Source organism: Mauremys mutica, chromosome 3, assembly GCF_020497125.1.
Source record: "Mauremys mutica isolate MM-2020 ecotype Southern chromosome 3, ASM2049712v1, whole genome shotgun sequence".
Classification (NCBI taxonomy): domain Eukaryota; kingdom Metazoa; phylum Chordata; order Testudines; family Geoemydidae; genus Mauremys; species Mauremys mutica.
The window spans coordinates 47,166,276-47,182,812 of record NC_059074.1 but is presented as its reverse complement, the minus strand read 5'-3'; the positions used below and the strand labels follow the sequence as shown (position 1 = coordinate 47,182,812).

Sequence of the window (16,537 nt, the reverse complement as noted above, 5' to 3'; positions counted from 1 at the left end):
ATAAATGAAATCTCTAAATAATTGATATGTTATGTCTGAAAAAGAAATAATCTGTCCCGGAGCTGTATTTTTTTAATTAGAATCTAACCTCATAATATTTAAATAATGGAGGATAAGAATCAAGGCTCACGGGATAATTTAGAATACAGTAGGTGACCTATCTTTTCTTATACTTGCTGAACAAAGGTAATATGTTATTCGGTGTTATCAGGTCCCATCCCTTCTGCACAGTGATTGAAGGGTTGGTCCTGTCATTATCTGACACTGTATGCTGTGATACAGGGGAAAGGAAATGCCTCAGTAATGAAAAAGATACCAGTGTGGGGTATATGTTCAGCACAGCACATAAGTAGTAAGGAAACACGTGTTCCAAAAACTGGAGGTGCAATTTCCAGGTCAAGGAGACATCCCTGCACTAGCTCTGAGCAGGCTAATATGCTAAAAATAGAAGTGTAGCCACGATGGCGCAGATAGCCAACGTATGTCCCCAATGGGCTTGTACTAAAGACAGCTAGCCCGTACCACCATGTGCACCACCACAGAAACACTTTGTTTTTAGGGTGTCAGCTCAATCACAGCTAGGTCAACTATTTCTCCTCAAGCTGGAAATCATACCTCCAGCTCAATGGGCAGACATGCCCCAAGACTTTTCACTTAAACTAGCCTGATCTTGTCAAGAATTATATGCTAAAAAAAAAAGTGATTTATATAATTAAAACCTAGTTCTCTTGCACCTCTCCTTATAAAAACATTAACTTCAAAAATTTAAATAATGATAGCTGGAATAAAATTATTGGCAATAGCAATAAATATCTTTGGGCTAGACTGTGACTTGATCCACAAACCTTCACATGAAGGTTTCCTTTGTGTGGGCTACCAGGACTGGGTGCCCTGGGCTTTGTAGGTGCTGTGTGCCTACTTACTCCCTCCTGGAGCTGGTAGGTGGAAAATGTGTGTCAGCCAACCCAGTTGAGCTGGTACAGGAGGATGTTGTAGTTAGTTGGTAAAGGCCAGTAGCAAATTACTCTCTTCCTCTCCCCAAAATGAGGGAGAACCAGAGTGGGAGCTGTACCTTGGGGTGCTTGAGTCATAATACTTATCATGCCTATTTGGGGAACAACTTACAGACAACACTTGGTCAGGCTGTGCCTTAAGGCATAATCTAGTACATTGTAGTCTAAGTTATCTGAACACAAGACCCAAATCCTGCCTTAGAAAATCTAATTTCTACTGATACTATATGAACTTGCTTTCTCTCTTTTAATATATGAAATCAATGTTCAAGAAAGAGCTTGGCATCCAAGTCTTCAATAAAAGAACATATAACCTGCAATAAATGAAAAACTTCAATTGAGCATTAAAGAGTTTAAAAAACAAATGTATTAAATGGTTTGAAGAAAAAAATCCAGTTTGTATCTGTTAAACGTGGTGTGACATTCAAATATGCCAACTATTATCAGCTAGCCTACAATTAATAATACTTGACCAGAAGTAAAACTCTAAAAAGGACCTATGGGTATGTCTACACTGCATACTAAGCCCATGCTCAGAATCAGGTTGAGACCAAACCCTGCTTCCATCCACACACAAATCAGTCTAACACAGGTCAGCAAGAACTCAGGACCTGGGTCCTAGGACCTTGCTTGTTGACGTGGGTCAGAGCCCAATTCCTGCTATGACTTGTTTCCGAGCACTGTCATTTTGCAGTGTGGATGTTGTTCAAGCCTCAGACCCAAGAGAGAAGGTCCAGTCAGTGCAGTATGAAGACATTAACATGGCTGTGAGACCCTCTGGTCCAATGATTTACAATGTAGTGTGGATGCTCAAATACGGTCTTGGAAACACTGAGTCCACAAGCCCAGGTTTACAATGCAGCGTAGACTTATCTTAAGTGGCATATAAGCCTAAATCCCATTTTCAAAAGTGACTTAGGCCCTTAGGACCCCAAGTCTTATTGAAAGTTAATGGGACTTAGGATCCTGGGAGCCAATTTTTCAAAGGTATTTAGGTGCCTCAGGGTGAGATTTACAAAAATGTCTAAACAGGTTAGGTGCTAACTCCCACTGAAATCAATGGGAATCTTTCTAGTGATTTTAATACAAGCAAGACTGATGCTGGACCAAATTTTCAAAAGGTGAGAATCAATGGTACTTAGGCTTCTAAGTCACGGGTGATTTGAAAATTTAACCCTTCATTCAAAATTAAAGTTGTCAATTGCACCATTGTCTTCAATGGTAGTTTTGTACAAGTAAGGACTGCACAATTTGGCCTTCACTGTATTATCAAAATTTAACACCAGATATTTGTCACTGTCTTCGAACTGTGAAAATCTAGCCCTTTGCTAAAGCCTGCTAAAGAACATTTTAGACAGTGTGATGTAAACTGCAACTTCCATGGGAAGATATATTTTCTGCAGGGAATTTTTGTAGAAACTCAGAATAGGAAAATCTTATAAAACACTACTGGCCCTGAAGAATAGTAGCATATATAATCCTGAATAGTCAGCCCACAGTATTTATGTTTTGAGTAGATTAATGTCAGGAAAATATTAATTATGAAAAGTTCTTAAGTAGAATGTGCTTGAATACATGAGGCAATTTTCATGCTCTTGAGCAAACACTAACCTTCTGCTCCATAAGCAAGGTGTTTGTAGGGATTGCTGCAAAAGCCTTGTAGCTTGTCTTGATCTTGTATTGCTAGAAGGGGTAAGCCAGAAAGCAGGAATAGGAATGAAAAAAAAAGGGTATGATAGAATTAAAGCTAATTCTACCAATCTCATTGACAAATTATCAATGATAAAGTGATTACATTTGGTTTGAAAAAGTTTTTTCTTACAGAAGAACTACATGGGCTTCATTTCATGGTGCCATTTTCATGGTTTTATAAATGTTATTAAAAAACAATCACATGAATATTTTATATATAAGACATAAGTAGAGCTGGGAACTGTTAGCAGCACACAATTTCTTCAATTAACTTGGAAAAGTATTCATAAAGAAAGCTGTTGGGTTTTGGTTTTTGTTTTTTACAAGTTTTCTTTTTATTTGCAATGACTTAGTGGAAGGACTGAGCATACCTACCTATTTCTCATGAACTGTTCACTTCAACTGTGGCTTCCTCAGTGGCCCACATGGAAGCTAATGGAAGTTTTGTCATTGATTTTAATGAGCAGACTCAGGCCCCTATTGCCTGGATATTTGCTATTTGTGCTGTGTGGATTGGTCAACTAACATGTGGTATTGTTTTGATCCCTGTCTGGGTAACTCCAAACCCAAGAAGATCTTTCAAGACGTCTCTGTGGTCCCTTCCGTTGTAAATAGTCATGCAATATTCACAGTTTTGCCAACCTCACGCCTCCAAAAAATCAAAAATCAGGCCTGCCAAAATCATGAGATTGGGTTTAAAATCATGAGGTTTTTTTAAATAATACATTTTAGATTTTTTTTTAAATTTACCTTTTGGTTTATGAGCCTTTAGGGTTCATACTTTCAAGCTTTGCTCTGCAACTATGAGAGCTTGAAACTTACTTCTTAAAAAAAATGAAAGCTCAGATTCTCATATAATTACATGATTTCAAGACCTGGGGCTTTTAGCAAAAATACCATATTGTGAGGGGTGGCACCACTGTTCATATCATTATTTCTGTGTATGATTATTTGTGACATTTTTCCTCTCACAAATATTCTGATGAACAAACTTTCACTCACATGAATCGTCAATAAAAAAAAGTAAGTAAAAAATTGTCACAAATACCACCAAAGTGAATGGTCGGTTTTCATGTGAACAAATGTTAATGAATACTTTTCTGCCATGTTCATCCAGTTCTAGAAATAAAGTAACAAAATTATCTACTTTGCTTTTTTCACTGTGTTGTACTGGAGGCAAGTCAATTATTAGATTAAAGATTGAATAATAAACTTTACTATTGGGTACTTCAGTTAATACTTTTTCCTGCCCTCATGAGTATCTAATTTCTACATAATTTATTTCTAGTAATACGGTTTTTCTTAATCCACCTCTTCCAACAAGAATACTATTGTACACAAATGTTGTAACATTTGCTCCCTAACTGGGATTTTTTTTTTTTAACAGACTGATGGAAGAAAAAAAACCTGGGAGAAAAAGTTCCTCTCTTTTGTCATGATCTTTGCTTAGGTTTGTCACAGCAGTTATATATGGCCTTGATCCTGCAGTTTGCTACATCTACACGTGGGAAATTGCAAGATCAAGATACACCTCTACCCCGATATAACACAACCTGATATAATACAAATTCGGATATAACACGGTAAAACAGTGCTCTGGGGGGCGGGGCTGCACACTCCGGTGATCAAAGCAAGTTCAACATAATGCAGTTTCACCTATAACACGGTAAGATTTTTTGGCTCCTGAGGACAGCATTATATCGAGGTAGAGGTGTATTAGTTAATGTTAAAATTTTAAAAAACATTTAAGTGACTTAGGAGCCTACTTCCCATTTTCAAAAGAGACCTATGAGCCTAACTCATTGATTTTCAATTAACTTTAGACAGCTATGGACCAGATTTGTAAAGGTATTTAGGTACCTAAGGATCGAGATAGGCACCTAGTGGGATTTTCAAAAGCTCCTATATTCCTAACCCCCATTGAAATTCCTAGGCATCTAAGTCACTTTTGAAAATGGGAGTTAGGCTCCTGCATCATTTGAGTGGTTTTGTAGATTTTCTCCAATGTCTGTATAGCGCTTTTAAAAATACAAACCATATACTGTGACGGGGGCTGTTAGCAGCAATAAATAGAGCCCCTTTGGGCAGCCAGCACCCTCATCACTTAGGACATGCAGGGCACTGGGTAGTTAGAGTAGGAGGTAGTTAGGTAGTTTACGGGAATCACTTGCACCTGTAGGGAATCTGACAAGCTACTGGAGTAATTAGCTCACCAATTGGATAGCTTAGAAAAGAAAGCAAGCAGTATAAAAGGCAGAGCTGCGTTGTGCTGTATCTAAAGCACCGGCCAAGAAATAATAATAAAGACACTTGGTGAAGGTACCTTGTGGAATGTGTGTGCTGTTGAATCGCCAGGAGAGCTTACCAGTCACGGTTTCCAGGGATGGAGGATGAACAAATTTACATATATACATATTGGTATATAAATATATACGAAGCTAAATATTCAAAACAAAAAAAAAATCCTTCAGTATTATAGGCGCATCTTTTTGCACCAGCAATTGCACATATTTTGGTGCCTCATGATCTGAATGCACTTGCAAGTCTGATAGGGGCATCTAAAGGTCTAATTGTGCTCACATTTAATTGCATGTGCACAGTTGTATGCACAATACTGAAAGCTGATATGAGGCCAGGAAACAGTCAGTGTCATAATATACAACGAAGCACAAACACATTAGAAAAGGCTGCAGTCCTCCGTCTATTGAAGCAAGTAGCATTTTTCTGTTGACGTCAATGGAAACAGATTCAGATTGAAAAAATATGTAAAATAAGGAAAATAGATTTGTAAAGGGAAAATCTATAATTAAGTATATGTAATAATCATGTAATGTATTGTGACAAACCACCAAGGAGAAGATACTCAGAGTTAAATATTCTTCATTCACCTTTATCTCATTATTCCTGACACTCACACATTGTTCTCAGCTTTCTGCAATACTTGGGCACAGTAAAGTAAATGAAAGGCAGAGTGAGAGATCTTAATTTTAAATTACTGGGTTTAGATCTTATAACACTGGAGGGAGGGGGCAGATTTCAAGAGTGGGCATACTGATTAAAACTGTAAAAATCCAGGAGCAAATGGAATAATTGCATTCCTATTTGAATGTTCAATAAATTTGATATTCTCACATAAGCATAGATTGTATGTAAACATATGTGGATTTTGTGGGCAAGCTCATTTCATTCCTTGAAATTTCAGCTTTTAATGTTGTTATAAAGCACAGTATTTCTGTTGTGTTTAATATTTTATATATATAATCTACATACACACACACACACACACACACACACAATGACTAAAGCTTAAAAGCTCTGGTAAAAGTTGTGCAGACACTGTTCCTAGAAATTGTATCATTCCTTTTTGACCAACTGCTTTTTCATTAAAATTATTATGGATATTCCCGAGATCATAATGGCTTCTTCAAAGCCCATGCAATCTTTGAATTGTTCTACGTAAAAACAAAAATGTGCAAGTCTTAAGCATATACAGATTTATGCATAGGGAGGTCATCCCCTCCCACATTTCAGGGGAGAGACAACCAGCAGCAGCTCCGGGCACCAGCGCTCCAAGTGCGTGCCTGGGGTGGCAAGCCATGGGGGGCACCCTGCCGGTCCCTGCGAGGGCAGCAGACAGGCAGCCTTCAGCAGCTTGCCTGCGGGAGGTCTGCCGGTCCCGTGGATTCAGCGGCAATTCAGTGGCGGGTACGCCGAAGCCGCAGGACCAACGGACCTTCCACAGGCAAGCTGCCAAAGGCAGCCTGCCTGCCGTGCTTGGGGCGGCAAAAAAGCAAGAGCCGCCCCTGGACACAACGTCTCTGAGAATTTTCACTGCAGGAACAAGTGGTCCAAGTCAGAAAATTCAACACTTCAGGGGTGAAATTCTGGCCCCATTGAAATCAGTGAGAGTTTTGCCAGGATTTCACTCCAGAAGTACAACCTTAGAAAGGCTGAAAGAAGTGTCTGTTGTCTGGGACATTTTCCCAGGAACACAGCCTGTGGGAAGACATTACACAGCCAGAAGACAAGTTCTCCACCCTAATAAGGAGAAGATTAAGACAAATGAGGAGGCTAGGGCATGTGGGAAAGAAAAGAGTGATGGGGAGCAACATGGATGAGGAACCGACATCAAGATTATCAGACAGGAAAATTGGAAACATTATGAAGTACAGAAAAATTCATGACATTCTTTACAAGCCTACATGCCTGACTGCCCTTCAATGGCGGAGTGATGTCCTCATCAGAACACATGCTGGGGACATTACACTGCGAGCCAAACATGTAGGAGGCATAGAAATAAAAAGGACATGTTTAAGACAATGTACTGGTATTGAATGCTTCTCTTACCCTGTAATTGAGGCATTGAGTACAGTGTTTTCAACACTACAGCAAAACAAGCAAGAGCAAGGAAAAGAGAGAAATAAAAAGGGAGACAAGAAAGCTCAACAGTTTCTGAATGCAAATGAGCAATAGAAGAAGCAAAGTTTCCTAATCTCCTAATGTTGAATTGTAACTAGTATTGTGTTAACAATATTCTTACTTGCGGGATGTGTAACAATTTTTCACTGGCAAGGGTGATAACTAGAGTTCATTGGAAAATGGATTTGTTTCCTATGGAAAGTTTTGTCTTTTTGTTAAACTTGAATTTTTGGCCAAAAATGCTAATAGGGTTGTTTGTGTTTTGGTTTTGTTTTCAAATGAAAAATCAAAACTTAAAAGGAAGCAGACAAGTGCCACACACACAAAAATCATGTAATTGAAAACCCAATTTTCCGTGGAAAAAAATTATGGAAAATTTGGACTAGCCCAGGTGATAACTAAAAGTAGGTGTGGTGCCAGTCTGTACCCAGGTTTAGTCATTTTACAAAACTATTATAAATTTTGTACAGTACAAAGTATGCCTTGTGAGGTACCATTTGAAAACCCATAATTTGTTTATCATTACTGTCCTGGTAAAATATGTGTGGCAACTTTGTATGTAAAGTTATAAGATTCTATGTACAATGTTACTAAGACATATTCCAAACCTGGGGAAGCAGCCACAAACCAGTGTCTCAGAGACAAAAGGCCAACTGACACCTCAGCCAGAGGTCAACAATATGAAATCAACCATCACCTGGTTAATCAGCCATTCTTTGGCAGGAAAAAAAGAGGCGAGTGAGAAATTTACATCTTGGAAAAGAAACAACTGGCTGTTCCCAGCCCCACAGACTTTGTCTCCTGAACCCCCGCTGAAGATGATTCTCAAAGAAGAGGAAAAAGTATAAGAATGGGGAACAGACACCCAAATTATTCCTCCCTTTCTCTCTACCCATGGCAGCCACAACACCGGAGGAACAAAGAAACAGATTTGGACTGAGGGCAGGATCCTGTCTGAAAGGAATTCAGCCAGTAAGTCTGCTGAAGCACTTGGTAAGAGAGACTTTTGCTTTGAATTCACTTAATTTGTTAAGTTAGTTGTGTTTTACCTTTATTTTCTTGTAACCAACTTTGGACTTTTATGCCTTGTAATCACTTCATTTTTTTTCTGTCATTAATAAACGTGTTTTATTGTTTTATCTAGGCCAGTGTGCTTGGATTGAAGTGTTTGGGGAAACTCCATTTGAAATAACAGGTTTTGTGCATATCATTTTCTATTAATAAAATGACAGCCTTTATATGAGCTTGAGTTGTCCAGGAGAGGGCTGGACAGTATAAGAGGCATTTCTGGGGAAAGTCTGGGACTGGGAATTTGCTGGTGTTGCTCTGCATTGTAATTCAAGAGTGGCTGGCCATAGCACTCATACAGTATAGCCAGGAGTAATTTACATGCTGGACGCTGTGTGTGGGCAGACCAGGAGTGGTTGCTCTCACAGTGAAGCAGTGTAAAAGGGACCCAGGATGAAGAATTGAGGGGACACAGCTGTTCAACAGTCCATATTGTACCCCGAGTAATGTCACAGGTGTAATTTCCAATAATACAAGCCTCTGTCCAGCAAAGTACTTACATATGTATTTAAATTTAAGCACAAGTAGTTGCTGTGATGCTGTATAATTAAATATGACCATTTATATCATTGATAGTACCACTGTTATACAATTACAACAAATCTTGTACCAAGTAGTCATGTAAGGTGTTAATGGAAAAGTTATGATTTTCTAAGTATGATTATCCTGTTTATATGCATCTTTGTAGCTAAAGTTATGAATATTGGCTATGCATTGGTATCTTATACATGTGTTCTATTCCTGGCTAGAATTTACATCAGACCCAGAAACCTATGTGTTGCTGGCCCATTAAGGGCACTTCACCCTAGCAATAGGTCATAGAAGAAACTCTCCTGCCCAGTAAACCTTTCCTGGAGATGCCTCAGCCAGAATATGGGCAATGGCTGCCCCTCTGAGTCATCAAAGCATGTAAGGACATGTGATATGCTCATGTGACCCTGGACTCCATCTTGGGTCAGTAACTTTCCATGCACTGAGCTATGAGCTTTGTTTGAGACAGTAAATTTCCAGGCACATGGCAGAAAATACAAAAGACCCCTGAGACATCTCCATTGTGCATGTTTCCTGCCCTGATTCTCTCGATTGTGGATTTACAACTAAAAGGAGCATTTTTGAACTATGGACTGAGGAGCTTCCAATCTTTTGGAAGTCACCAGAGAGACTTTACAAACCAGAAGTCTATTGCATCACTGCTACAAGCCTGATATAAGGATTTTGCAATCACTTGTATGTATATGATCTATTAATCATTATTAACTGTCTTCTTCTTTTCTTTTATTATTAAACCTTTAGCTTTAGTTACTAAAGGATTGGCGTCAGTGTGATTATTGGGTAAATCTGAGTTATATATTGACCTGGCTAAGTGGCTGATCTCTTGGGATTAGAAGGACCCTATAGTTGATGAAAATGGTTTCAGCTAACACTTATCATATAATCCAGTGTCTGGGTGGTAAAACCAGGGCAGGAATGCCTAAGGAGACTGCATTTTTGACTTCTTGTTAACCACTGTGGTGAGGCAGATGTTTACTTTTGTTACTGGCTTGGTATAACATAATAAGTAATGTCACCAGTTTGGGGTCATCTTGCCCTATTTCTCAGCAGTTTGTCCTGAATTTGGTATCCTCAGCTGCGACCCACTGAGGCACTTTTCCTTCTGCAGGGCTGATGCTGAGAGGACCTGAACACCTGTGACTTCAGTGGGAGCTGCAAATGCTCAGCACTGCTCAGGATGAGGCCATGTGTTTTTGCAAGATCTTATTCTCACAGGCTGTGATCACAAAACAAGAAGAGGGCCAGATGCAAACAGTGCTACTGAGACCTGTTTCTGAAATAGAATGATCATTCACCTGTGAAAGCACGGTTCAAGAACAGGTCATATACTGCCAAGATATAAACATGAGAAAATGTTTAACTTGCATGTGATGAGAAAATGTGTTAATCTGCAAGTGATTAAAATTAGGAACACATGTATTAGAGGGTTGAAAGAAAATAATCCAGTTAGTGCCTGCAAGTTGCAGGTTCAATTATTACTTTCCATTCCACAGTTATTAAAACGTGACAAAAGTGTTTAGATTGTACAGTGAGGGTCACTATAAAAAAACAGACAATAGAAAGAACTGGGGTATTTTACAGGTAGCAGGTGCTTGTGAAATTTAAAATATATGGTTTTTTTTCTTTTAATGGATGAATATGGTATCCATTAAACTAACAGGATTGACTTCATGCAGGTATAGGGCCTGATCCAAAGCCCACTGGTGTCAACCAGTGTCTTTCCAGGGACATCAATTAACTTCGGATCAGGTCCACAGTGCAGACAGGTGCACTGTGTGTAGCCCTACATTGCTGTGTCAATCCACCTGCAGTAAATCCTGATTTACATCCCTCTCCTATCCCAGTCCTCAGCTGTGCATAAGTAGAGCCTGCCAACTACTAAATTACGTGCTGTTCTTTGTAATATAGACAACTGGCAATTCAGCTGAGCCCAACACATTGAGGGTATAATTCTGCAGCTTTTCCATGAATACTTCTACTGGCTTCAGTGGGGCTACTCAGTGGGCCCAGGGTCCAAGGTTTCACCATAGGTCTTTAGAGGTGAAAGAGTAGTATTATTTCCAGAATGGGGATATACAGGATTGGGATTATTATCCCCCCAAGAAATTTTGTGGGAAATACATGAAGGATGATCTGTACCATAGGTAAAAAAAATATGGGCTTCAGGAGAATCTGTGGCCACATCAAGCAACACACTTAAACATATATGTAATTTTAAGCACAGTAGTTCTGTTGAAGTCAAGCACTCAGGTAAAGGATATGAGACCCGCAAATCAATGGGACCACTCACATGCTTAAGTCATATAGATGTGTAAGTGTTTTGCTGAATCATATCTTTTAAGAGACGAGGACAGAAGTGCCACTGGCAGGGATGATTTAAAGATATCCAGAGAAGGGCTGAACTGCTATAGAGGGAGTCATTTTCCTTTTGATTCAAACATTAATTCATTATATTTATTATTACACAGTGCCCCAAAATGAGCTGCACACTTCACAACACATATAACATCATGGTGTAACATGGTTTAGATATTATTTTAATTTTTCCATCTGAGATATTCTCTCCCCTTCTCTGCCCTTTTTCCTCACAGAGACCAGGTGGGCGAGGTAATAACTTTCCTTGGACCAACTTGGTGAAAGGCTAGCTCTTGAGCTTACATAGAGCTCTTCTTCAACTCACATTCTCTTGTCAGCACAATATGATCTCTTTAATGTTCAAGTCAAACTTTCAAACTCAGGCTATTTGATTGTGATTTAAATTTGACTAGACAAGCTCAGCCATCCCTAAATTTGAGAAAGCTGCTACTCTGTGAGCTTTCCAGGCTTTAGAGATCTTGGGAAAGAAGTGTTTTCTAAGCAAGGAGAGAATTAAGACAGAGAATGTTAAACCCGCTGCAAAGCTGGGTCTGACCTAATTTTTGTCAATCAATAGGAGTGAGAGGCCACAAAGTTGCTACTCACTTTTCTCAAACTTATTTAAAAATAGACAGCATTTTTTTTAATTTGTCATTGCATCGTAGCTAAAAATATTTTTTCTGTACATTCTCATTTATATTTTGACATTAAAATATGTTTTCAACATGATCCCCATAATTATACTCCACTGTATCTGTGATTGAGCAAGAGGCCCCTCAGTTACATGGCAAACCCTGCCCTCTCCTCCGTGGGTACAAAGGGGATGTATATATATAAAGCTAGCATGGCACATTCCTTACAATCAGAAAGAAAAGAAAAGCAGAGCTGGCAGCTGAATGTTTTAATCAATATTTTACATTAAAGTTGACATTTCCCCTCAGTTAAAATTAAATCTGGTCAATATGTTCTGTATAATTCCTGTCCCCTTTGTAGCAAATCTTTGTTGAATTAATAGCAGCACAAATGGCTCATCACCCAAACCTGTCATGTTACGTTAAGACACTTGTTCTGTAAACCACACTCTGCTGATGAGAAAGCATTATTTATTACTTTGATTTTGTGTTACCAAAACAGTTTGGATGGGATTGCGGAAAGCACATCAGCTAGTAAAGAGTCATTTTAATAAATGCAAAACTAGTGATGATGCAGCAATAAGGCTGCAAAATCAGCACTCAAAAGTCAACACATTCCAAAAGTTAAGGTTTTTCCTTCAGTGTTAGCTTAGCCACATCGTACATACTCAAATATACAGTTTGTTACACCGTGCCGTAATAATCAGCCACTACAGTCTCTATGCAGTGCTTAGTGCTAAAATCAAACTGATTGGGGCCAAAGAGACCTGTGGACTCCACATATTGCTGGAGTTGTCTCACCTCAAGCCTTCCAAAAAAAGGGAAGATTTGAGACAGAGTGGTAACCAGCATCAACAAATGAGCAAAGGCCTACCAAACCAGTGAGCTTGTGGAGCTCTTGGACCAACTCCATGAAAACAGGGGAGGGAGATGTTGAATGGATACTGTTATCAACCGTTAATTAATTCATAGATGTTAAAGCCAGAAGAGAACCTTATGCTCATCTGTGATGACCTGCTGTATAACGACAGGCCATAGAATTTCACTCAGCGATTCCTGCATCAGGCCTGTAACTTATGGCTGCATAAGATCATTTCTTTTGGAAAAACCTTCAATCTTGATTTAAAGAGTTCAAGTGATGGAGAATCCACCATATCTGATGAAATGGTTAATTATTGGTAAATATTACTGATAAAATTGTGCTGTATTTCTAGTCTGAATTTGACTAGCTTGAGCTAGTTATAATTGTCACAACTTCTTGGACACGCTAAAGGCTGTTAGGAGCTTCTACCTGATGCAACTTGATCCAGGAAACCATATTGTAGCTGGACTGTGAATAATTCAATAAAGTAGGACATCACTCCTAAGATCGTAACTGTACTTCAGCTGTAAGAGGAAAGCTGAGGGGTAAGAAAGAAGAGGAATAAAGAAAAATGGAGAGTGTAGAATCCTGACTAAGGAGGACAGAAAACCATGAACTCTATTTGCTTCTGTCATCATCTTTTCTCTTCTGTTTTCTAGCTCCCTTTGTTCTCACATGTACACATCTGTTGCATCCTTTTTGGCCCACCCACTTTCCCTTTCTTCCCCCCTTCTCCCATTCCTTCTTTCTTACTCCACACTCCACATTAAGCATTTTAAAAGTCACTGATGTTCAAATCCTCTTACAGCAATTGCCTTTACTGCTTGTCCCCCCTCTGCTGGGACTCTCCCCCTCTTCTTCTGAGTGATAAACAGCGGGAGAGACAGCTGATTCAGCAGAGTGCAGGGCAGACTATCTGAAGCAGCAAATGCAGTCGTGAGGTTTCTTTTTTCATAACACAGAATTTACAACAAGGACACAGAAGCACAAGAATCTAGCCAGCACTTTACCAACCAAGTTAGTGGCGATGACGTGTCTACAATGTAGCAGGGAGACAAGTGGAGTGAGGGAATATCTTTTATTGGACCAACTTCTGTTGGTGAGAGAGACAAGCTTTCAGCTACATGGTGCTCTTCTTCAGCATGTGGACACAGCAGAATGAGGCACAAGGATAAGGACAGAGCTGCAGAAGAGCTGGGATTTTAGCCAGAACTGTAGCAGGCTGCCAGGACTGGGCAAAACAGCAGCAGAGATCAAGAGTGAAAACCGAGAGAACAGACAGATTCTTTCTCTGCCTCTCCTAAGCTGATATAAATCAGTGCACTTCCATTGTTTTCAATGGGGAACTGTGCTGACTTACATCTGTTGAGGCTCTGCTCTCTTAACTTGCACAGAATATGTTTAGTTATTAATATTATATCCAGCACTGTTTTACCTGAGTTTTATAAAAATTAAAGATAATCAAATCTATTGCCAAACAACGACCAACAAGTCAATCTCCACCAACTCCTCCTCCAACCCAATGACAATATTTTTTAACACAACAAACTCTTGACGTGGCTGCTTCCATAATGTAAAACATGGTGTTAGCAACATGTGATGTTATGATTTTGCATTTACACCATTAATACAGTAAGTTTTTCTCTTTTAAAAAAATTTAGTCAGTTGCTTAATTTTACTGTCACCATTCAAAATGGATGTAATTTTTGTATGAAGAAAAAGGTCTATTAGAAAATAAGCATGCAAGACAAGTACCTTGGGTTTCAGGCTTTCATGATCAGGAGGCCGGGATAAAGACTTTGGTGAACTCAGCTCCCTGGATCTTGACAATGGTGTACCAGGTGACTGGCCTGGGACAGGAGATCTACATGGTGTTACTGATATAGTGGGCAACTGCTTAGGTCTTGCAGCTGAGGAATAAACTCTATGTTTTGGGTGCAGTAAGGAGGAATTAACTTGTGGTGAGTGGGAATGAATATTATAGGGTGGGCAAATAGGCGATGTAGAATTAGCAGGTGAGGCAGACCAATGGGTTGAGACATTTGAAGGGGTAGGGGAGACAGGATTCAGTTCCTGAGCAGACAGCTGGGATGAATCTGCTTTTGATTTATAGGTTGGGTGCAAAAGATTTGGAGAAGAGGAGGAACATTTTTCTAGGATAGGGGAGAATGTGCCTTTTTCATTGGCAGGAGAGGACAAAGGGTATGATTTACAAGTGAAAGTGGGTGAGTAGGTGTGGACTCTCCTAGAATTTTCAGGCCTTTGAGTTTTGTGGACAGGGTAAGGCAACAGTTTTGTAGGAGAAATTGCAGGATTCAGGGAAGAAGAGTGTCTTGGGACAGGGGGCAGCACTGAAGATGATTTAGGTTGTAACAGGGGGGATACAACTGTTTTCCTATAGGAAGAAATGGTGGATGATAGAGGATATAATGAATCAGGAGAAAGTGTTCTGGCATGAAGGTGCTTTTTAGGGGAAAGGGATCTAGCCCGAGGAGTAGAAACAGGCTTTGAGGACAAAGGCACATGAATGGGCGAGTGAGAAAATAGTAAAGGCCAATGTTCCTCTTGGCTTGGAGAGGTTGACCTAATAGAAAAGCTTGAGGCAGATTTCTTAGGAGTAGGGGGACTTCTTTTAAACTTTTGATCTATTGTGAGTGTTGAGGAGCAAAGGGAGTTAGGAGAAAAGGTAGGGGGACAGGATGCAGGGGAGAGTGGTCTTTGCTGAGACAGGCCTGACTTCAGAATAGCAGTTAAAAGAGAGAGTCTGGTTGGCAGAGGGGATCTAATTCCTGACTTCAGCAGATTTCCACTAGAGGACATCCTGCTACAAGGCTCATTTACACTGCATATGGTTGAGGAGGAACCAAAAAATGGGGAGGAGAGTGGTTTAGGACTAGGTGATAGTGAATGTGCTGTGATATGGACAGGAGTGGCAAAAAATGTGTTAAATTGCTTAGAAGAACAGGGAGATACAGGCTGATCTGGAGAACCTGGCGTTCCTGCTGAATTGGGAAAATATGAAACTGGAGTTGGACTCTTGCTTGGAACGGATGATGCTGTGAATTCAGACATTTTGTAAACATAGTTAGGCGTAACAATATTTGGCATTTGAAGGTTATTGGAGAATTGAGTACTGGAAGAAGGGCTGTTTAATACAGATGGTGATCTCTGGGGCATGTAAAGAGGTGAACTGTGAGCAGTAGCCTGAAAACACGTAGATGAATCTTGTTTAGAAGACCTAGCTGCAGACTGCCACTTGTTATAGGATTCTTCCAGAGAAGAGACTTGTTTCGGATTAACAATGTCACATTCTACTTTCAGTTTAGTTGGAGAAATTAAGCAGGAAGCAGGTGGTTTATGAAAAAGATGATCAAAAGTAGAAGGAGAAGTTAACTGGGGAAAAAAGAAAGAGAAGTGTTAAAATAGGGTGAGATGAGGGAAACTGTTAAAATCTTACATATCAGTTGCATGATCATGCATAAAGTATTATATTAGTACTATATTGTGGGCTAACGGCACAGGGATATCTTAACTGTCAATGATACAGCCTGGTGGGCTCCTTTCTAATGAGACATGATTTAGAACAAACAACTAGTGCACATGAATTATTTTGATGGAGATTTTGTTTTGCTTATATAAACAAGTTACCACTTCTCTAGGTTCAAGGCTATTGTATTTCCCATTTAAGCAAAAACTGAAGTAATTATGCTGTCAGTAAGTATATGATGCAACTAGAAGTTATGGTATCCCAACAGTGTACATTTTATTTTACACACACACACACACACACACACACACTGTGATCACAATAACAGTTAAATTGATGTGAGAGAAGAATGTGGCCCTAAATATCTATAATATATTTAGTGTCCAATTCTGTTCCTGCAGAAAGGAATTAAATGAAAACATAATGGTTAAAGCCAAGTCAGCAATTTCTAACAGTT

The 16,537-nt window shown here is 39.4% G+C and overlaps 1 protein-coding gene across 1 annotated transcript in view; it reads right to left on the bottom strand.

Moving 5' to 3' along the window:
* Positions 1-16,537, bottom strand: part of LOC123366201 (muscular LMNA interacting protein) — a 159,776-nt gene that overhangs the window by 73,354 nt on the left and 69,885 nt on the right. Inside the window, exons 5-6 of the mRNA XM_045009425.1 lie at positions 14,349-15,986; positions 2,625-2,696 (exon numbers count right to left, since the gene is read on the bottom strand). Coding sequence (XP_044865360.1) covers positions 2,625-2,696; positions 14,349-15,986 — 1,710 coding nt within the window. The remainder of the gene's footprint in view (positions 1-2,624; positions 2,697-14,348; positions 15,987-16,537) is intronic.